Source organism: Anneissia japonica, unplaced genomic scaffold, assembly GCF_011630105.1.
Source record: "Anneissia japonica isolate Jap-2015-1 unplaced genomic scaffold, ASM1163010v1 scaffold9_len2422644_cov172, whole genome shotgun sequence".
NCBI lineage: Eukaryota > Metazoa > Echinodermata > Crinoidea > Comatulida > Comatulidae > Anneissia > Anneissia japonica.
The window spans coordinates 651,049-676,183 of NW_022758107.1; the positions used below are offsets into that span (position 1 = coordinate 651,049).

Consider the following 25,135-nt stretch of genomic DNA (forward strand, 5'->3'; position numbering starts at 1 on the left):
CTTGTAGTTAAAACAAAAAGCTGACCTTACACTTTGCTGATGGCCATTGGCAGGTGGATCAGGCCCCTAAATTTTTTCACATTATTAAAAAAAAATGGCGGGAAAGAAAATTATATTCTAAAATTCAAGTCTGAGAGCGTCGTTTCGCTCCATCGAGAAGTGTCATAATATTAAATGTTCTTAACTCAGCCCCTACCATGGTGAGGCTGAGGTGGAAGGCCTATCCTACATCCGAGAAAGTCCGTCCGTCTCCCCCCGATCAGCCACTGTGGATCTGGAAATGACTTCTTCGAAACTTGGGACCCCTGCAGACATCACACCCCGTCTTGTCCTTAAGCGTTTACAGAAATGGAAGTGATAGTCGTAGAACGCAGTGCATGCACATTTTCACTATCACACAAATCGTAGAACCAGGTCAAATAATTTCATAAAGGTACAGTACTGTATACGTTGCCAAAATCAAATGTTATATTTTTGTAGTAATAAGTCTATAAATCGCTTGCAAGTTTTTTGGCTGGACTTGGCCCATCAACTCGCATCCTAAGCCGATTTTACCCTAGGGTGATTTATTTGCGCAAATTGAAAGCGTTGGTTCGCTTCCCGACCTGATTTTTTTTTGCTTTGCAAAAATTAGTACAGTAAACAATTCAAACTACTGATTTCGATGAAGCAAAAAAAAAAAACTGATAGAAATATGAATGCTCATGAACCAATACTTTAGGCTTCAGCAGTGGCGTATCTAGGGGGTACACAACCCTTCAAAAATTACTCGCGCCCCCAAAAAAATCATGGTCAAGTACTTAAAAATCACCTTATTTTGCGAGTTAGAGGCCCCTCACTTCACCTTCGCACCCCCCCCCCAATCAGTACCCGGCTTCAGAGTGAGAGCTATCACAGCAGTAAGACGTATTTTTTGTGAGACCGATTGAGACCTACCAGTGACATCTTGTATCCTTGAGTAAGACCCTTTCTGTTAAACCCTAGCTGCCTCTTGGATATTGTTGCTAAGGTGTGTTTTTGGGCGTGCATATTCCTTATCCTATGGTAAGACACTTTGGTATTAATGGACCTTGTTGCCAAGGTGTTTGTAGGGCGTGCATATTCCTGGTCCTGTTTTGATTGACATACTGTGAAGGCCATAAGTTTCTTCTACAGGTTGGTTGTTACGCCATTGGTTCTTCGTGCATAACAGCACATAGTGGTTGCGCCAGGATTTGCCTGACAGGGGGTCCAAGTTCCCCCGACGAAAAAATCTTAAAAAAGACAATTTAGGGGTTTTAAAGGCTTATTTACAATTTTGGATCTACCATTATGCAGAAAATACATACATTTTTTTTTCCTCCCCACTAGTGCCACCCCTTACAGCACATGCACACAAGAACTTGGAAATCTTTTTGAAAAGAGCAGATAAAGTACTGCATTATGGCTGCAGACTAATCTGAATTGTGTCTGAATAAGGACTTCCATTTACAAGATGCTTGGGTACTCAATTTTATAAAAAAAAAATGTATCGCTTGTAATTCTATAATAGAAACTTTTTAATGAAAACAAAATGAAGGAAAACATTCTCTTTCTGTCAAATTATACTCATAATTTCCTGACTGCCACAATTCAGCAAATGATTTGGTCTATATCAATATAATACTGTACGGTTATAACTATAAATTTATATCGCCAAGTACAGATAGAACAAACCTTATTCAGTTCAGGACAATAGAAAGATAGTCAATAATAAAGTGTGTTATTGTTAGCTGTCCGAGAAATATAAGGAAATAATGATTACATTAAATGAGCAAGAAACTGCAAACAAAAATTTAATATACAATCTTAAAATAACAATCAAGAAATTGGAAATTACGGTATCAACCAAATGATACAACTCATTCAGTTCAGGACAATAGAAATATAGTCAATAATAAAGTGTGTTAGTGTTAGCTGTCCAAGAAATATAAGGAACTAATGATTACATTAAATGAGCAGGAAACTGCAAACAAAAATTTAATATACAATCTTAAAATAACAATCAAGAAATTGGAAATTACAGTCTCACCAAATGATACAACTCATTCTTGAACCTAAATACCTTTACATATTAAAACGAAAACCCTTAATTTTTAAACTTAAAATATTAATTTAATTAAATTTTGTTGTGTGTTGAAATTACATACAATCATTAATATTAATATGTATTATGTACTGTTATAAAAAATATGTATGTAACAAGTGTAACAATTAATTATAGTGCTTTTAAAATGGAAGACAATGACCGTTTTATTGGAAAAAAAAAAAAAAGAATTTTATTGAAAAATTTTGATGTAGCACAATCAGCCAACCACAATGCCGTGGATAACATACATTACTGTGAACTAATTAAATTGGGCTTGCTATGGCAAAGCCAGCACCAGTGACATGCACTTTTAAATGATGGGTCATTTGAATTAATTTACTATTGCCAAGAAAAAGTATTACAGCTTTTCTGTACTTGCACTAAAGTTTACAATAATGCCACATTCTTTTACTAATTACTGTTTTAACACTTGGTGACAGTACTCTGGTTGTGAGATGGCAATCCTCAAATTCTATCTAAGCTATCTGAAAAAAAAAAATAGTGATATTAATATGGTCTGCAGTAAAGCATATTTACATTGGCCTATAAAACAGGCTTCTAACATTAACATAATAACCTCAATTTATAGTAATTATTCAAAAACAAATATTTCAGCAGCAATTTAATTAATGGGTTATTTCAATGACTTTTATAAGCAGTCTGTTTCTTAATAGAATAATTTATATACTTTATATAAAAGAATATGTATTGTACTATACAGCACATCTAACAATATATGCCTAATATAATTTAGCGCCGATTAGTTACTGTCTCACTGTAATGGAAGTCTATGTGATTTTGTTATTGGTAAAAATTATGGGAATTTATATAATACTTACAACAGCAATTCTTAAATTTTTTAGCTTAAATTTTTGTTTACCAGTTAATGATTCATATTGAGTAACGTTTTTTTTTTAAATGTCCCAATGAAAGTGTGTCGCAGCAAATTGCCTGAACGTTTGTTTGGGTTGTCTGCTAAAAGTTGGAGAGCCGCCAGTTTATGGGCTTATCCATTTCTTCATCATTTCAACAAGACTATGAAACATAGAGAGCAGCTTAGCTCAGTCGGCTAAACTGGTGTATAGAAAAACATGATTTATACTAAATTTCTCAGAACAAATTATGGTTTAAATATTGACAGACAGAAATGTCCCAATCCAGGTCCCTGCATGTTTCATATGTGAGGTCTCACTACAAAATGAAATGCATCATCGTTGGTGAAATCATATTGAGATATTCACCAACATAAGTCAACTTCAAAATTTTTACAAAATGTTGATTTTAATATTTTAAAATAACTTGATACTTATATTTTATGATTATATACTTTTTTAAGAATTAGGAATTTTCTTACTAAAACAGTGTTTGTTCTCTGCGCATATTCTGTAATTCTAGTCTTATTATTTGTAGAGGTTATCTTTGAGACCGATTTTCTCAAAACATGGTTCTCGTACACCTAAACTTTAAATGCTCACATCTCTGGATCTATTTATCCTAGGGAAGCCATTCAAAGACCAAATTATAGCTTATAATTTGATCTACCCAAATATAATATAAACTCAATTTTTGATTTTCTAACCATGATATTCATTTTGTGGAGACACCTCACATATGAGTTCCCACAAATGCTCTGAATTTTTCTTTGTGGCAAATCTGTAATATTAAAATGTCGATAATTTTTAACCATAGAAAAATACTCTCCAAGTCTTTTCAACCCAAGCATAGTTTATATATATTTTCCCAATGAAGACTATTTTACTTACAAACACAAATGATTAAAATTCTTTTTCAATTACGGTATTTAAAAAACAAAAATAATAAATGAGGAAGTTTATTATTGCAGAAAAAGGCCATAAAATATTACTTCAAGGAGAACCCCTCTTTCTATGTTCATGGGTTGAATATTTCTACTGAAACTTAATTTTAAGGCACTGTTTTTTTTTGTTTTTTTGTTTGTTTAATGCTTGGTTCTTGAATTCAGTGCCACGTAATGTATTTTTAAGCTTAAAGCACTAGTGTGGTTTGTGGGCACTCCCTAATAGTATATAAGATTACAGACATTTGGATGTTGTCTGTAGGCAAGCAATAATATCCTGTACTAATATAGTATTTATTTACAGATATTGGATTCAATGTACACAAAAATATACTTTAAACTCAAAGCAATAGTGTAACTACAAGGGAATTCCCCTATTAAGTATACTGTTTAAGGATAGCAGAACAACACGACACACATGGTGCAAATTTACTGGCGTGATTTGTGGGGATTCCCCTAATATAGGTATATAATGATAGGGCCACGACACTATTGGGATACTGCCTAAAGGCAAGCAATATCCAATTCTTGGTTCATACTTTTAACTTAAAAAGGCAAGGGGATTTGTCTAAAAAAGGTATTGAAAACATGACACTATCAATCATTCAAAGTCAAACACTTAAGCTATTGGTGTAACCGCAAGGGGAATTCCCCTGTTAGGTATGTAAGGTGTGGGGCGAGGCACCATTGTGATGCAGTCGATGATGGGACAGACACTGACACACAGGGTGCATCCTGTGCAGTCTTGGGTCACATGAGGTAAATGGGTCTCTGGGTCAAACTTGATGGACTGGTAGCCGCTGTCGTTGCAAGTCATGTAACACTTGCCGCAGTTAATACACATTTCTTCGTCGATCAGCGCCACGACTTGTTCTTTGTTATTCAAGTCGCCATAGGTTCCTATCTGTGACAGGGCACGGCCAATTACATCCTAGAGAGATGAGTTAAAAAAAAGACAGATTAGCATCACCTCAAAATATTACCGAAGAATCGGAATCTTTATTTTCCATATCAATATATATAGTTGGTAACCAAATTGCTGAGATATATATGAGTGGGGGAGACTGGTAAGTTAGTGGTGCAATGCACAACTACGTTTAAGCTATAGAAAAACTGTAAACCCGTTGTGCCAAAATTCTACAACCTATTAGTTTCTTGAATAATGTTGATTCGTAGAATTCATAGATTTAAATGGTAATAATATTTTACAAGTAGGTTTTCACTAGTTTTCCTTAAGAAAACTGCTAAACATATCTATGAGTAAGAACAATTAGTGTTGCACTCACCTTTACAGTTGGCACTGGTTTCTTTTTAAGACTCGGTGGTTCTGGTTCCAAATCATCATCACAGAGTTCCACGGTCTTTTTATGTTGTGTCACTAACTTCTTACGTTCCTCCAAGTATGGACCAAAGGACGGCAGGTGCTGAAGGAACAGAACATAATATTATTAATATTGTAAATATCAAATATCAATGAATTTACAATACCCAAACTTAAAGTATGATTATTATAATTTGTATCCATAAATTATTTAACAAGTTTAAGAGGTCTGGCAGGAATCATGCTTGGTTTTTTGTCTTCCACCCCAAATTTTTTGGAACTTATACCAGATGACCGTAGAAGATCATTTAACATCCTTCGACATTTTTATTCAGGAATGTCAAATACTGTTTGTGCTTTGAGAATTCAATATGCCATTAGTGTTATTTATACCTTTTTTATACCTTGATTTGCGAACTTATTTTTTTAAAGATCGTCCGTGGAGGGTGAAACAAAATTAGCAAGTGGTTTGCAAAAACATCCAGACGGAGGAGAAAATTAAAATTAAATTTTATTGGTGAATGTAAACAATGTATTGGAATGCTTAAAATTTATATAATTAGGAAGAAATATACACCATATTTTTGGAGGTTTTAAGACAGTGGCTGGTATAATAAAACTGTAAAAAAAACTTAATTTTTGTGGTGGTGGGTGTGCTAATTAGCCAAAAATAAAATTTTATTTTTATTCAAAATCATTGTTATTGGCGGACAGTTGGTTCACTAAACAAGGTATAAGAAAGTGTCACTTTCAAACGTACAATAAAGTTATAACAATGACAATTAGTACATGTTGTTACCTTGATTTTTGTTTATAAATGCACAATTTTTAATATCACCTAATTATATTTAATGATTATTATTATCACTAATTTCTATTGGCTCTTTGATTCTGTTGAAAACAAGTTTGGGACACTGTTCAATCCAGAAAGGACCAGCACAATGAACAACAACATATCAATACCTTTCCAATAATATCACTAATCTTTGGTATTTGCTTTCCTTTCTGATGTCTCATTGTTGGTGGGCTCTGTCCATCCCAGTCACTCATTTCATCAAGGCTCTCCAGGTAAAGTAGAGCTTTCAGCCCAGTGATGTAGTCATCGATGACAGTGAAATCTTGGTTCTGAATTGAGCTGCAGACCTGACCACAAAAATGCAAAACATTGAGCTCTCAAAGTGTGTGGGGGATATAAATATAATTTCAAACAACCACTCCTATAATAGTCTTTGTCAGTAATACCAAAGGATCCACTGATTATTTGCAAATAGAATGAGTATCGTAAACTCCAAAGAATGACAAACGTGAGGCCATAATTGATTCTACATTTCGTTCATAATTAGAACATTGTCAATTCTTGACACCATATTCATATTCTATTGTCAATAATATGTTACAGTGTATATATTAGTTTATTATGACAAACCAATTGCAAGGTGGCAGTGGTATCAAATAAAATATCAATAATTAGAGGGAGACCAGTATAACACCCAATAAAACCATTAGTTTACGAATATTATAATTTCAACTGTGATTATTGACCCTGTGGTCAGGAGCTCCAACTGCACTCTGTTCATTCTCGGTAGGCCATGCACTGACACCCCAGCAGGTATGGTTGACAGGCTCTAAAGTGGTTCACAACATGTTTGAGCTTACAAGGCAAGTATTTCATGGTATATATATTGAAGCGGTTGGCTCATCGGTTGTGGCTTGGACTCCCAACCTCGAGGTCGGGGGTTCGAAACTCTCGCTGTGCAAATCACTTGGGCAAGGCACTTTATCTACGGTTGCCTCTCTCCACCCAGGACTAAAATGGGTACCTGGTAGGTTCCAACACAACTGCGCTGATTACTAGCCGCAATGTTATGGAATAATAATATAATTTAATTTAATAATTTAATTTGGTGTTCAATGTGTTTGATCCAATGACCGGGTAGTAATGTGAAGCGCTTAGTGGCTTTGTTAAGGCATTAAGCGCTATATAATTATATTATATTATTATATAAAATGTAACCCCTTTTATACATAGAAGTGGCTTCCAGTGCTGTGGTTGGGCTGAATTTCAATAGATGAATAATAAATATTTACATAGGTTATAATTTACCTGCAAAACTGAAGCTCCACTATGCAAGAACTGGAGACCCGCCTCTGCAGAATCAATGCCACCTGTTGCCAGAATTGGAAAACCTGGTAATGCCCTAGCTATGGCGGATACTGCACGCAATGCGATTGGTCTAATGGCATTACCAGACATGCCTCCGTAAGTTGTTCTACCTTCCTTACCGACGGCTGGCCATGCTTTTCCATTTGCTCTCAGCCCCATTAGTCCGGACACGGTGTTGGTAGCTGTCACACCATCAGCACCACCTAAATAGTGGTATTTGAGAAACATTTGAACATGCCAATTTAAAATAATTTTACACCATAGTAAGTGCAGTGTTGTCTAAAAGTTGAAAATTGTACCTGTACAATTTATTAATATATTAATAATATATTAACAATAGTACAGGCATTAATATATTGTTATATTTAATTATTTCTATGAGTTAAAGTTTACAGTAACTAAGTTTTTGTTAATTATACCTTCGTGCGCTGCAGTTGCAATATTCACAATATTGGTGACGTTGGGGGTCAGTTTGGCAAAGAACGGCACCTTGATGGCAGCCCGAACCCAGCGACATATATTGAGGACCAACTCTGGATCCTGTCCACATGCCAGGCCCATGCCACGTTCTCCCATTCCATGGGGGCAAGAAAGGTTTAGCTCCAGTGCATCAGCTCCAGCATCCTGTAAAATAGTGAATAACTGTGATTTTCCAAATCTAATGAATAAATTTTGGATTATTTTGACTGGTTTGTACATCTGATAGAATTCCTTGAGACTGCAACAGTTTTAATAACAAGAAGAACATTAAGTTTGTTCTCTACAAGACAACCAATCTTTACTATCAAATCTATAAAATTAATGAAATATTTAATAATGGATGTTGTTACCTCGGCCATCTTGGCAAGCTTAGTCCAGTCATCCTTGTTATAGCCACACATGATACTTGCTATGATGATTCTATCTGGGAAGTCTGGCTTCAGTTCAGCAACACCTTGGCACCAATAAGCAGCTGTCTTCTCACTGATTAACTCAATGTTTAGAAACGCACCTTGTCCAGGTCCAAAAATATGACCTGAAGTTGTTCCACGGACAATTCTTGGAGAAACATTTGTCACAATATCCTAGAATCACAATAGATAAGATATGGTATGATTCTGGTCATATGGTAGATCTTGTGAATCCTTTACTCATGTCGATATTTCTCTCTCTCATTTTACAGCATACCTACTATATCTTAAAATATCTTGATAATTGATTCTCAATACTGTATAGGTTGTCGTAGTGCAAATGGTATCTGAATTAAGAAGAAAATAATTGGAAATATCTTGATACCTGATTCTCAATATACAGTAGGTTAGGTTATCAGAAGCTTTAGATGTCTACTGGTGAAAAGAGAATGAGGATGATGGGTCTAATGTGGTCTTATATTCTACTGTACATCTGCTTTTTAAGGTAAATCCGGATTACAATTCTATGTCAGATACTAATTAGGAAACATTTTCAATTTCTAGATAGGTTAAATAGGCAATATCAACTGCTCTGAACCTTGTCTGTATGTCTGTTAATTTCAGTTGCATAAATTTCTAATGTAAAGGTATAAGGCCCTGGTTCTTAATAGGTGGTCTGCGGGCCAAATTGGGCCTGCAGAGCAAGTTATTCTTGCCGGCCCCAGGAGAAAAAATTAAAATATCAAAAAAAAAATATATTTAAAAGTAATAATCATTCGATGAATATTTACTTTAATAAGGTGAAGACCAAAACACAGCACTGGGCCAATGTGAAGTAAGGGTGTGACCCCACCCAGATCTATAATAGGCATAGGGGCAATGTGCAATATGCGCTATATAAATACAACATTATTATTATAATCAAATTCATTACCACCAATCGACAAACACCAAAAGAATATGACATACCAGATTTTATTTTGAATAGACCTAAGGTTTTACAGGCGAAGTGTTTTTAGGCCTTAAAGCCTTGGTATAATAGTTGGTATACTGTAGGATAGGTGAAATTACACAGAAAATACTGATTGTGTGCCAATATTATGTTGAACAATTGTTGTATCACTGAAAAAATTACTGTGTTTTTGTTACGATTATGTCTGTAACTTTATTTTTGGCTTGAGAATAATCCTACAGGATTAGTCCTAACAGGGAGTTGTTCTTAATATTTGGCCTGCGAGGCAATTAAATTTGGTCCGTGAGAAAAAAAAAATTAATACATAATAAAAGTTTGATGAATACATTTTCAATAAAGTAAAGACAAAAATGCAACCCATGGGTAATGAAATGGTTTGAAAAATGAGCAAGATGATATAGGCCATAAATAGCGCCAAAAATCAATCACTGGGTACTTTACATATTATTCACTGCGTGCTTCAAACAAGGAAAAAAAAAATGTGATGTGATTAAAAGGGTTAATCCACTCAGATCTAAAATTAAACCCAGTAAACTGAACTATAAACAAATTCCCAAGGTTGGTATTAATTCTTATTAGCTGTGCTAAATTTAACATAGTATACCCAGAGGAATAAGTAAAAACATAGACATGTTAAAATTTGAAGGATTGCAGAGTCCTGATTCATGACTCATGTTTGAAGAAGGCCATTGTTATAAATCTTAGAGGTAAAATGATCATTGAGCTGTTATCGACAACAAAATTCGTAAGTGTACTTATTTTACATGATAATAGACAGTGAAAGAACAGTGCTTATAAAAATACATTTCGATTGTCTTGCAAATATAGGACTCTCTATGCCTTGAAATTCTGTCCATGTGTTTTGTTCTGATGGTTGTGTTTCATTACCACTAGTGTAGGCCTAGTACATTTTAAAGAGGCTCCTATAATTTTAAATTTTGAAAAAAAAAAGAACTTTTAAATAGACCTATGTTATTTGTATAACGATTGCTTTCAACTCGGCTGAGATTATATTTGGCCTGTTAGGTCAACTCTAAAAATAATTTGACTCTTCGAACAAATAAATTAAGAACCGGGGTTATAGAACATAACAATCAAGGTCAATATGATAGGAGAAAAATATCTAGTTTTACATTGTGGAGAAAATGCCAGTTAAGGAAATGATACTTTGCACTCAGTTACACTTGCACAAAAAATGTAGGACATGAAATGTTCTATTACCAGTCAAAGACAACAATAAACGTCCGGCACACCTGAAAAATATCTTGGCAACTCTAACTTGGTCATGACCCATACAGTAGTTTGAATGGATGAAACAGAAATTAAAATAGAATATTCATGAATTATGGGTTTCAGAAATTTATTAAATATGGCCCCAAAATGCTACTTTGATAGAAGCCTGAACCCAGCCGGGTCCCTTAACAGCCTCAGCATAATGCTCACTTCCCACCTCACCCAAATCGAAAATCTTACTGGATGAAAATATGCTTTATTTTTTTTCAATTGCCTAAAAACTTCAAAGGTGTGCGCAGTCAACAGGGGGCTTCATCCACAGCATCTCAGAGATTCACCTTTGGTAAATAAAGTATAACAAGTTGCTTGCAACTTGGAGATTATCTTTGGTCCGTGCAGGTCAACTTTAAAATTAATTTGGCCCTTTAAGTAAATTAATTAAGAACCAGGGGTATAGGGCCTGTTTATATCACTTTACTGTAGTGTTAGACGTTCCAACCCCTGGAACTCAAAATTCAGGAGACTCTGGATGCGCCATGGTAAAGTGCGCCCCACCCAAGAAATGTTGAAAAGCTAAATTTTTTTCATAATATAATGTGCATTTTGATCTTGCGAGTGGTATCAGCAACACTTGGAAGCCTCTGTATGCTGACATCGTTTATAAAGTCAGTGCACATAGGGAAAATTAACCCAGAAATATTCAATTATTGGTAACAAAAAACCACTAAATTAGTTGTTTTTGGTGTTTAGGGGTTGTTCTCTTTTTGGAGGAATTTGAAAAAATTTGGGAGGCCGGGATATTGCCTGTAAATTCAGGAGACTCCCAATCGATTCAGGAGGGTTGGAATGTATGTAGTGTGTATATGTCACCACCAAATTAATCAATCAATCAATCAATCAATAATTAATTAATCAATAATTAATATTAACTTGCAAGTTAAAAATGACCCCGAGAATTGACACATAACCTACCTTATCCAAGCTGAATGTCTTTGTGAGAGCAAAGCCCCAACCAGCTTCAAAACCACGTCTCATCATAGCCATGGTAGTGGTTGGCGGAGCGCTAGCCAGGCCGAATGGATTTGGGAACTTCAAGCCACAGATCTCCACACTCAGGTCTACGCTATCAATGGCAGTAAAAAATTTTGGCAATGCTGGAGTTGCTGGCACTGGTAAGCCATGCAGTGACTTCAAAGGAAAACAAAGACAATTTATGGTAAATATTATTTATTTCTTGTTTTGTTTTTGCATGCTCTATCCATCCCTATTTAGGGAAGGGAGTGAGATGCAATGGTACACCAGAATTTTTCCACATCTCATCAAAATTTTCTGGAAGCTGTCTCTTCTAATCAGATGCCCAAACTACCATGTTATGTCTTAGTTTAAAATTTACTAGAGGACTATCAGATAAAAAATAGTGTAAAGCATTGACTGTTTGGACACTAATAAACGGAAATACAAAAACCTCTGGAAGTGGTATGCTAAGACTTTTGTCCTAACATGTGGCCAAAGAACATCTGCTGCCTCGTTTGGAACAAATATTTGCCTTCTACCATTAGGACATCTAATATTATATTTAAACCTGAACTTAAAACTCATTTCTTTACAGTTTGCTGTCTTAACATACACTAGTCCTTCGATCACTCTTCTTGAAATTGGCACATTACAAGATTTTTTATTATTAATATTATTATAATTACTGGTAGTGTATATTACGGTATTTTACCTGCAAGTATTTGTGCATGAACCAGGCAGCTGTTTTACCATCGTTAACAGACTCCACAGTGGTCTGTGCAACTCCGGCTAAATCGCCCCCACAAAACACCCAGGGTTCCGAGGTCTGCATTGTCCCCATATCTACACTTGGCAAACCCCACTGGTTCAGTTTTATTGGGTGCATTGCCTTCTTAACTGTGAAAGTATAAAAAGTATAAATGCACACATAAATAAACACTTCTGTTGATGATTACATTGTCATTTGCATGCATTATAGTTATTGTGCTCAGTTACTTTGATAAAAGTGATGCATATTTTCCTGTAAATTCTAGTAGCTCTTTTAGTACTTCACTGTTGTGTCTACCATTTAAATTTCAGTTTGTAGTCCTAGTTGGGTCCTTTTAAGCTGGGAATTTGTATTCGTATACAAATGTTGTCATGTGAGTTCATGTAAGATATTCATGAACTCACCTCATTCAAAACCCAAGAATTATAATTGTTTTAATGCTAGTTATGGTTCTTTTGACTTGGCAGTAATGCCAAGGCTCTGTAGTAGAGTGCAGGGTGTTAGTATGGGCCACTCGGAGGCCCACTTGTACTAGGGGCCCGGGTCTTAGTCCCTCGAAAGGTGATACGCCAATAATCACTCCCTCACCTTCAGTGTTAAGTAAGGTCGATCCAAACGCCGAGATAATGTAATCTGTCTTGAGTCGTACGATCTGCTCCTCATCCTCAAACCAAGTTCCGTCATCCTTCTGCTCGGTGCGACATAGTTCCAAGCCAGTGATTCTGTCTCCTTTACGTAAAACTTGACGTGGTGATAAGAACGGCATGAACTCACACTTCTCCTCTTTAGCCAGTTCCATCTGTCGCATAAAAATACAACATTTTTAGATTCTCAATGGGTAACTCAGAACTAAAATGACGTTTAAGTATTAGTAATTATGTTAAGACGCTAGTACTGTAGCTTACCTCTTCAGGCACCGCTCTGATTGTGGTGAACCCTTTTCGGAACACAATGAACACCCTCTTAGCTCCACATCGTAGGGCTGAAGTTGCACAATCAAAGGCGGTATCACCAGCACCCAATACAATCACGTTGCCATGGAGTTGAGGAAGCTGTTTCTTACATGAGCACATTCCTAAAAAAAAATTAAATTGCAAATTAAATGTAACATTTATGTTCATAAATGTGTATGTTTGCTCTTGCTCAGAAGCAAATACAGTAGAACCCCTTTGGGACACCCTATTAAGAGGATACTTTTAAGTCACAAAACAGGGAAAGTATAAATTTTAACCCTAAGCCAACCGATATTCAAGGGACACCCCAATTTAATTAAGGGGAAACTGTATTTGGTCCCGAAGGTGCCCCTTAATAGGGGTTCTACTGTAATACAGTTAGGGGGAAAAAGTTAAAAATTGATCTGGATTTTGTACTTTTGAAAAGGAAGAGAAAAAATAAAAATGGCACAGAAAGGCAATTCTACAGAAGGATGGTAATTATTGGGATAATTCAGTTTATGTCTATGGCGCTTCTCTATAGTTAGGGAATGGCACTCTCAGACTTAACTGTGAATGTATTTTTCTTTTCCGCCATATTTTAAACCACACCCCTTCCCCCCTAACTCCGCCAAATATGCCAAATATCACATATGTGGCAAAGTGACTGGTTTGGCTTGTCTTTGACACATATTTAGTTACTCAAAAATAGGAGGATAATTATACCCCAGATATGGATTTATACATTTATTTTTTACTGGAACTAGATATTTCTTGGAACTAAATATTTCTTGAATAATATTTTATGTCCTATTTATAGTTCATAATCATTTGATTCTCATACGAGCATATGTTTGATTTCAGTTTCACTCATTCATTAATAATGCATTTGAGTTAAACAATAGATTGATTTTTTTTTTGTTGGTATATTGATATTGTCAGAGGTCAAACACTTGTTACGCATTATGATATATTCTTGCTCTGCAGGACTGCACTGCTAAAACTGAAATAACAGCTTCAGGCAAAGCAAGCATGGGTGGGTTTACATTGAAAATTTAATAATGTTTTCTTCTTTATAATGAGTAACCTGCTTTGTGTAATTGTTCACCTCCTCATAATGAGGCTTATGTAGTGGAGTAGTTTTAGTTGTTAAGAAAAAAAACAAAAAACAAACCCGGCTACACTGTGTCACAGAAATGAACCCAGCTAGGAGCATGTTATACCACCAAGATGTTCAACTCTGCATCGATCATACCCATCCCCAACTGCATCATTTCACATTATTTCATTTTTTTTCATTTCATATTTATTTATTCACACAATGCATAAAGGTGGTATCAAGACATAAATAATAAAGATGCAAGCAAAATCGAATGCAATTGTGTCTGGAGAAGTCAAATAAGCCCAAATGGCTTAACGGCTGGCTCCACCAGAGAAAAATGAAAAGTAATTTGTTCTATAATCAAAGACAAGACAAAACACGACGGAACGAACACAAGGGAAGAACGACAAAGGAGAAACGACAATGCTTTAAAAAAAAAAAAAAAAAAAAAAAAAAAGACTAGTGATCTTAAAAAAAAAAAAAAAAAAAAGACTAGTGATCTTTGTATAAATTAATAAATTAAAATTTTGGTAACAGCCACTCGACTGCAAGCGACGTTGCCCGGATGCCCATGCAGCATAAAGGGAAAGTAACAGGATGCAGAGGATATGGTTCAATTTTAATGCAGGAAATAGTGACCTGCGGCCTACTCAACTCTAGGCAATATAATATATCAACTCATCCATATTGAATATCTAATATTCAATACTTTATTAATTTTACTTATAATAAATATTAAGGGTTGTGCATAAAAAGTGCGAACCTTCCGGTTAATACCAAAGTACTCTAACCCTCTAAAAATAAATGAAATTTGGTAAAATAACACAACTAGAACATTTTTCACCTCTGTATTTTCATCTATATGCTGTTTATTGTAATTAATGCTATTACTATTATTATTATTTTTATTAATTACACCATTTATTATTATTGTTATTTTTAATTATTGCTATTTATTGTAATTATTATTATTATTAATTTGTTATTATTAATTATTATAATTAAATTATTAACACACTGGCCTTGTAATTAGGTTACTTTACAGAAGAATTTTCCAATGTATTATTTTTTGTGTTGTCTGAAATAAAACGAACCTGAACTTAACCGTGAATATGTGCTCTATAAACAATGTCTAATTATGAGGGAGTGGAATGCCTTTGTTTTGGGAAGATCATTTTGTAAACACCACTGCACTGTGGGATATTTTTACTATTTACTAGTAAGAGGCATTATTAAGAAAATATTTTATTATTGCCCATATATTATATAAGCTATGTTTTGAGAATAATTACCATACTGAAGTATTGGGCATAGGCCTACCAACTATTGCAATTGGTATTTGTGTCAGTAGGCACAATACACTTACAAATAGCTCATATTTTTTATCAAAAATTAGGACACCTGATCAAATACAAACTGCTATCTTTCTTTTTTATTTATTTAACCATGAAAAGCGTGAACCTTCTTCCAGCTAATGACAAAGCATTCTATCCCTCTAACAATAAATAAAATATTGTAAATAGCTGTGCTCTAAAGGCTTAAGCCCTGCCAAGACTATTAAATTTTATTTAGTAATAACATCACATCATGACCATATATAGGCATATGACTAAATATATAATATGGCAACAGATTTTTTTTGGTCAAAGAAAATTTGATCATGTGGACAGACCTTTATGACACAGGATTTGAACCGAGGGGCCTGGGACTGGAAGGCAAGTATCACAGCTACTACACCACCACTACGAGGATTTTTTTCCACTTGGAAACTGGCACAATCATACGCAACCTCTTCTGCTCCCCCTCCCCCTAGTTAGTGGTCATTATAGGCCAAGTGAAATAAAAATGTGTTTTTTTTTCAATACTGCCACAATTTTCTAATTAAATATAACAAAAAAAAAAACATTCTATTTATTGTATATTATTAACCCAGGGCAAGCCCAAACAGTTAAAAACTTATTTCTATTGGGCCCTGCATATTATACACATGTTGCCATACATACCATTTTTACTGTGATTTTTCATAACAAAAAATACCATATGGTTGGGGCTTTTCGCTGACATACATTAGCATAGCCACTTTACTTTTTTATCTGTTTAGATCAGAATCACTACCAACATTGCCATTATAATTACACTACTGTAAATTTCTTGTCAATGTTACAACCACCACGAACAAGATCATTACCATCATCTTCAACAACGTCATCACCGTGATATCAGTCATATTACAGAGGGATTTTTTCCTCCATGATCATCATCATCTAATTAAAGCAAGATTCTTTTTTACCCTTACCTGGTTTACTGGCACTTGAGACAAGAGGTAGGAAGTCTTTGGAGGTGTAAAACCCATTCTGCACTGTTAGGCCGTCGAATATTTGCGCTCGCTTTGCTTCTGGGAGTCCAATTCCAAGGAACACTGCCTCGTACTTCTGATTACGTAATGAATCTAGTGTCAGGCCATCCATTCCAACACCTTTGCCAAATTCTATCTATTAAAATATAGTTACAATAATATAATGTCATATATAAAAAATAATATATAAAAATAATTAATAAATAATAAAAAGAATAATCTGATTTTCAAAAAAATAAATAATGAAAATACCTTCCAGATTGAATGAAAGAAGAATTCTACCTATTAAAATATAGTTAAAATAATATAATGTTATTTACAAAAATATATAAAAATAAATAATATTAATAATTATTATTATTTATTCAGGCAAAAGATATACAAAATATAATACAAATCAGAAAATATCAAATGAACATAACATTGACAAGTACATTAAATAGACCATAGTCATTAGCTGCCAGGAAAGCACAAAAGCAGACTAAACCACTGTCACCAAATAGGTGTGTACCTCCAACTAATGACTACCTGTAGTACTTATTTATTATTAACAATAATAATAATAATAAATAATAAAAAGAATAATCTGCTTTTCAAAAAATAAATATTGAAAATACCTTCCAGATTGAATGTAAAGAAATTGTCTCCATTGTCAATATAAATGAAATCAAACTTTATTTGTCCATTGTACATGGAAATCTTTTTTTGGAAATTGTCTATTTCCATCTTAACAAATTCATACAATACTTAAAATTATTTTAAAGTATTTGTTCAGCTCAAGAAATTGATTATATCTACATTATAAATAATAAAAATAATGATAGTAATAATAATAATATATTTAATTAAGTCCAAACAAACATAAATTTAGGTTACTCATTCCTGTTGGTGTCCTTTTTTTGCTGCTGCCTTGATTTTTAAAATTTTATATTATTTTAATATTTAATAAATGTAGCACATACCACTTTGTTTTTTACAAAATATAATTGTTATCTGTAGATTGATTTTGCTGAGATACCTGCATAATGTAATAATGTGATCTGAAAAAGATATAATGGCCATTTAAACAAAAATTGGCTTCATTTTTTTTTAATATCTAAGCAGGATGTGAAGAGAAACTAATTTTTACTTTTACCTGGCCAATAATTTATACCATTAGTGTTTTTGATAATATATGAGGCATGCTGTGGCAAAATGGCTAAGTTGTAGCAAAAATTGAAATTCAAAGTTATTGGTATTTTCAGATACCTGAGTATGTGATTTTTAAAATGAAAGGTCATTCATTCAAATTGGACATTTCAAGCCTAAGTTATATTGGAAAGTGAAAGTACAGTACTCTTAGAGTCAAGATAAACATGATTTTGAGTAATTGCCTTTCTAAGATATTTGTGCATACATTGTTAAATAGAATGAACTATAAAAAAATAACGTTAAATAAACAATTTGTTAACCACTTCCAGAACTAATACTTTGGGACATGGTTAATAAGACGACTGTTGATCTATAGTGAAAAACAAATTTAGATTTTTAGGCAATTTTTTAAGCTCCCATATTTTATAGCTCATGAATTTACTCAATACTGGACCGTGCAACAACTTAACAATTTTGCCACAAAAACATGCCTCAAATGTCACACGTGCCATTTTTTTTTATATAATCTTCATTTGTGGATTGATTTTGCTGAGATACCTGCATAATGTAATAATGTGATGGCCATTTTAACAAAAATTGGCCTTTTTCAAAATTGCTAAGTTAGGATGGGAAGAGAAACTAATTTTTACTTTTACTTGGTCAATAATTTGTACCAGTAGTGTTTTTGATAAAATGCCATCTCATTAATTATTTTAGGCAGCCCAGAGTGCCTTCATAACACCTGTTTTTAGCATCACTGCAACCAATCAGGGAAGCTTGTGACCTACCATACTGTACTGTGTCAGATAATCATTAATAATTTTGGAATATTGGTGGTAAGGAGTTCATATAATATAATAAAAATAAGTGGTCAGATAAAAATATACAATAGATCATGAAATTTATGTAATTACATTTAATACTGAAAAGCCCAGTTGTAAAATAGAAGAGAACAGAATTGTAGAATAAAATATGTTGTAATTTGGAGCTTTGTATATCAGTGGTTACACATGTACATTGTATTCTCATCAGTTTGTTTAGGTTGTTATTGAGGTCAGTAGTATGCTTTGCCATTGGACAATGGAGGGACACACACCTAAAATTACAATACAATATGGCAAGGTCAGGAAAACTAAAGTAGCCTCTCACATCTGGCAAATAGCCAATGAATTTGACCTTTTGAAGTGCTCTGTTCAGATTAAATTACATAAAAGACAAATTCATAAGATAGTTTCTTAACTATTTCATTTATCATGTTTAAGTTGCATAGAATGTTATCTAATAGTAAGCTTATTTATTTACAATATTTGCGTTACTCATTTTGGAGTATATGTACATTCTAAGCTTGACTTGAGAGTCTACTGGCAATTTTGCTACCTGCAGTGTTTGGTTAAAATATCAAGTTAATATATATAATATTTTATAACTCCATGATATAATCCAGTATTTAATGTATGCAGTATACAGACTAGGCCAAATTAAAAATAAAGAAGTTTCTCATACTAATATTTTGAAAAAAGTAGAATGAGAGCACTTTTTTTAAAAAGTTAATTTAATTTAATTTCTTTAGGGGTTGAGCGCCAAGGATATGCCACTCAGCGAAATCACTATAATAGGTGACATATCCATTAAATATTTTACTCAGAGATGGCAAATTCATGATGGTTGATGGTAAACAGCTGCTATTTTATCACTTTTACCAAGTAGGAAAGCAAAGCGCTAGACATGATTCATCCCTACCATGAAAGAGAAATTTTTGTAAATTTTATATTCATAAGGAAATAATACAGTATATAATAAATTTGGTGAAGCAGATAGATGCGCGAGTGGATGAGAAACTAGTGATATTTTTTATTTGGCCTAATTATTGCAGTGTACAGATTTCTTTTGTCATTTTCTATTGTTTATTTCTATACCACATCTCTTCTCCCACTCTCCCACTTCCTGAAATACTGTAATTTAAATTTACCCAATATATGTTTGAAAAGAATTAAATAAATTATTTTATATATCATTCACAAAATTATAAAATAAAAATCTGTACATAGGGTAGGAAGATTTATGAATCATAGATAACCGACTAAGTCCAATCCAAACCAGTAGGGCAGGGGTGGGCATAAAATTTTTTGATTTAACACTAGGGCTCCAGCCAAATTTTGATGGTTCTAGTGTACTTCCAAAACCTTCATGAACTGCTATTTACACCACTTTATTCTCAGTTTTAATATTACTTTTTATAGATGATCGGTGTCGTGCCGTTTCTACAAGGTGTGCCGCACACATAGGGTTTTTAATTCGTTTTCGCGGGCTACAAAAAAATTACCGAGGAGGCGCACTTTGCTCACCTGTGCAGTAGGGTAGTGGTGCATTGGGCAGTACTTTTTACTGTCACACAGCAGTAAGGGAGTTGGAATGAACAAATACTAAATAAACGCAGCTTGACTAGTGAAATGGTTGCTGTCAAAACACTTTTGTTCTTTCACTGAATTGCTCACTGACAACTTGCAGGATGAACAACACAACACTGAAAACTGGTGAAATCATTGCATGCTCATAACAACACAATGGACTTCAACTGCCTAGAACACACACACACACAGCCAGTCATGCTTTCATAGTCTATTGATCACCTGTTACTCAGGCATGTAGACATTACACCTATAGCCTACACAAGGTCAGTGTCACATAACATACAATGACAACTGCAACAAGTAACATCTCAGCAGTTGTACTTATTTTTCTATTGTGCACATGGGCCACTGCAAACTGGACCAACATCTTATCTTAAAACTACCTGTAGGGTAATATAACATTTCAGCCTTGAGGTGGAACACTAGGAGAGCAGTGGATGGAATTGAAATGTGGGCCGAAGATCTCCACGTTTCAGTGCACACATAGTCACAACCAAAGGTTTCGCTGGTGGAGTTAAGCTATATACATACCTTTACTCCAAGGTCTTTCATGAGGTCAACTTCAAACGACACAACATCATATGGAAGACGGAACTGTGGAATCTCGGAGGAACTTAGACCGCCAATGTATTCTTCTTTCTCAAATATTGTGAGGTCGGAGTAGCCCATTCTAGCAAGAAACGTAGCACAACTTACACTGGCTGGTCCACACCCAATAAGGGCAATTTTGCTCTGGAAGCTCTCTGGTAAATCAGATATTGGAGGCTGACTAGGATCCCTTATCTGTGGTATCTTCATTGTCTTAAAGACCTAGTAAATAGTAATGACATTAATATAAATGATGATGATAACAACAATACTTAATTTAATTAGATAAATAAACAAACAAGAAACACATAAATATATGAATCAATCAAAAAAACAAATGAACAAACAAAATATATAACACAAATAAATAATGCATCCAATGTTTCTTGTTATATTATGGTATAAACTTGCTATAACTCCCTGCTGATGGCTGTCGGCCGACTCGGATGCCATGGAGATTGCAACACATTGTTCTTGATTGCAATTGCTACAATCGTTTTTAATGTTCCTCTCAGTCCCACATTGGCAATCAGGCACTTACTTGACTAGTCTAGGCAATAGTTTGCTTACTTATTAATCTCATGCATGTATTAATGAGATAGCTTATATGTTTACTCATCTAATGCATATATAAGATGGATAGCATATTATATATTTAAACTATCACATGCATATTGTCTTTCAAATGATAAAAACTTAGTAAAATCACTAAAGGTTAGTGATCACTAAGCATCACCTAATGCATATATAACAGTTGCAATTACAAGTTGACTAACATTGACTACTGTATATAATTATCAATAACCTGCATATGTATGTGAGGGTTACATGCATGTATGAGATGAAGTTAAGAGTAAATAGATTCATAATTAAATTCAGAGCCTAAATGATTAATGGAAAATTAAATGGATATAAGCAAATGCTGTAAAGAGTCAAAATTAATTTTTTAAAATTGACAAAAAGGTGACTAAATTATCCATCCAATTGTATCAAATACCATTGTCAATATTCAGTTGTTATGGTAATCAGGATAGTGAATGAACACCAACACATACCTCCACTGCAAACTGTTGTAGTCCACCAATATTGATCGGGCCTTCCTCCGATGCGAATAAATTACATCCTCCCACGCACAAATCGCTGGTTGGGCAGACCATCCCACAAGTCAGGCCCAGGGGATTGTCCGATAGAATCGCTTTGGCGGATCCATAATAGTTCTAGAAACAAGTTTAAATTTTTTAAACTATCATCAAAATCATATTTTTTTTGGCGTGTTAATGGTAAAATGTTGTAAAATAAAAATACAAAAACTTGCAATCTGATGTTCTTGGAAGGTGCACACATTTTATCAAACCTTCACAATGGGACGAACCTTTGTACCGTCCTTGTGAAAATAACTATAGTTTTATGATATTTCCAGTTATATATCTCATTCAAGATTCAAGGTATCTTTTTCAATAGCATTGAAGTACATACTTAAACCTTAATCAGCCTCCAATATTATATCCTGTTCCATTGTTAAAATTTGTAGTCGACCTCCAATCAAAGGTTTCAACATTTTTAAAAGTATGGAAATTATTTTTAAGCATTTAAAATGTTAAGTCCAACATTTGAAATTTTACAATTCCAGGACTGAAACCACTAAAAAATACCGGGATGGTTTTTCGACAGGGGTATAGATTTTTCCATGTAGTTTAAGCCACCTTTTAAAATATAAATTCTAGTTCTGAAACCTAGAATTAGAAATATCAGGATGGTGTCCAATGGGAGATATTTTTACCCATTTTATTATACAGTTAAACTTCAGAAGTCGACTTTGCCTTAAGTCGATATAATTTTACACGCCAAATTGTGTTTTCCATTAATTAACAATCTGTAAATCAAATTTTATCTAAGTCGAACAATATTTCAATGACATTTTGGATTTGACTTAGGCAAGTTCAACTGTATCTTATTTTTATTTATTACATTTTCTACTAAGAGCCGATCCTTGCAATACTATTTCAATGTAAATATTCTTTTTACAAATGACGATTAATGAATAGGCCTACTGAATACTCACCTTGTTAGCAATGCTGGTGATAAACGACTTGACATCAAGTTGTGTAGGACAGCTCTTTTGACAGGGCGCATCCGCACACTTCAAGCAACGGGCAGCCTCGCGCAGCGCACCACGCTCACTCAGTGTCGTGTGTTTGATGTCATCAAAGTTGTTTTGTAAACTGTCGCAATCCTGTGAAATCAAAATATTTAATTAATTAAAAGTATAATTAGCTTTAAAACTAATCAAATTTACCTTAAAAGACTACCACTGAAAAAATTGTTGCATAATATGATCTACTGTATACTGTACGATATAAACACTTGCACAGCATGTCAATGATTAAAGAAATCTTGTTTAAAAAATCTGCAAAAAAAAAAACCCCTTAAAGTTTTAATTGATGTTTTTTATTTGAGAAAGAATTAGTCTTTTATAAGATTTTGGGGGTTTTTACCCTAATGTCGCCTGTGTGACATTTGACCCTAAGCAGTGAACAACCCATATATGGGAGGTGTCACTGGTTATAAACTGAACAAGTTTGACTGAAATCAGACCAACAGTTTGCCTCTAGTAGCAATATGAAATGTTGCCAGAAGAAGAAGAATCAGAAGATGAATTCTAACAAAACAGAACCCAGTCTACCTGTGGCTGACTGGGTAAATAAATCACTAATTACCAACTTGACCCTACAGTAAGTACAATTTGTTGAGTTGTTCTACCATCAAGACCAACTAAAGTATAATATAGGAGAATAAACCGAAGAACTGTACTTCAGTTAATGCAATAATATACCAATATTATTGTAACATGTGATTAAGAAAATTTAAATCGTAAATATTGGTATTAATAAACAAATTTGTTTATTTATTTGGTATAAAATAGTCAAACTGCAACAAAGTTTGAAATACTTTTGTATTTGTGAATTGTAGCTCTCAGCTTCTTGTATATTTGTTGGCAAAAAAGTAATGGAAAAAATTGGAATCTGAAAGGTCCACTGATTGATCTCAGATAAGATAGTATAATACATACTCCAAGTATCGAAATGCACGCCATTGTGTTGGGATTCAATATTTTGACATTAATTATGTCATTCATTCATTCCTGATGATGACATAATTTATGTTGAAATATTGAATCCCGACACGCACGATGGCGTGCATTTCGATACTTGGAGTATGTATTATACTATCTTAAATTGGAATCTGTTCTAGCATTACGTCATTGCGCAAATTATCATGGGTCTGAAAACTGTTAAAACTTACCCCGCATGATTTTCCGGCATTCCTTTTCCAGTGCTTTTTATTCTTCTTGGTCTGAGATGTCGTTACCAAGTTCGCATGAGGTTTGATACGGGGGTTCAATGACAGCAGACTCTAAAAGAAAAAATATCAAAATTTAAGTAGCTTGGAAACAGTGGCATATCTGTATGGCAACACTTTTTTATACCTTGTATTATTTTCTCTTTTGGCTCACAATGGGTTAGCCAGTCATTAAAGTATAAAGAATAGAAATAAATTTTTAGAATATAAAATATAAACAAATAAAGAATTATTAATCTAAAGACCACTGATTAATCTCAGATAAGATAGTATAATAGTATACACTCCAAGAAACTTGTATTATACAATCTATGTACTAACTACTTTATCTGGAAAGGTACTTTGACATAAAAATAAACAGAACATAAAATTATATCTATCTCAAATACAGAATAGAAAAAAAAAAAAAAAAAATTGAAATATTCAAGATGTACCATGATCACAAGAAAATTTCAGGCACTGAGCATGGAGAATGGGTGAGGGCCATGTGATTGGCAAGTTTGCAAGTGAGCCAGGGAGATGCATAGAGTACTGTAGCCCCATCCCATTACCGTATCTTGGTAATCCAATTATTATTATACCAATGATAGAACAATTCTAACTTAACGATTATTGGATTTTTTAAAGCTAATGAATTTTTTAAAGTTGCTCAACATTTTGTTCATAGTTACTGTAATACCCATTTCTTTTCTACTCATTAAAATTTACAGTATTTGGAAACTACTGTAGAATCTACACATGAATCCCACCTTTATGAGCTTTTTTTTTAGACATATGTTAGGTCTCACCATGAAATGAGATGCATCATTGGTGAAATCATATTGACATATTCACCACAACAGGCCAAAGTCAACATTTTTACAAATTTTGATTTTATTGTTTTTGCGTATAACTTGATACTTATATTTTATGATTGTATACTTTGTAAGCAAATTTTCTTGCCAAAACAGTGTTCTCTGCACATATTC

The 25,135-nt window shown here is 33.8% G+C and overlaps 1 protein-coding gene across 1 annotated transcript; it reads right to left on the minus strand.

The window, feature by feature from the left end:
- Positions 1 to 1,789: 1,789 nt before the first annotated feature.
- On the minus strand, positions 1,790 to 24,221 carry LOC117125056 (dihydropyrimidine dehydrogenase [NADP(+)]-like; the record flags this gene model as incomplete). The annotated part of the gene is given in 15 exon segments (XM_033271424.1): positions 1,790 to 4,854; positions 5,210 to 5,347; positions 6,208 to 6,387; positions 7,349 to 7,611; positions 7,828 to 8,032; positions 8,239 to 8,472; positions 11,477 to 11,692; positions 12,231 to 12,415; positions 12,876 to 13,086; positions 13,193 to 13,362; positions 16,618 to 16,813; positions 20,751 to 21,029; positions 21,863 to 22,024; positions 22,870 to 23,040; positions 24,111 to 24,221. Coding segments are annotated over 15 exon segments (3,033 nt in total), but the record flags the coding sequence as incomplete, so codon positions are not given.
- Between the last annotated feature and the right edge of the window lie 914 nt (positions 24,222 to 25,135).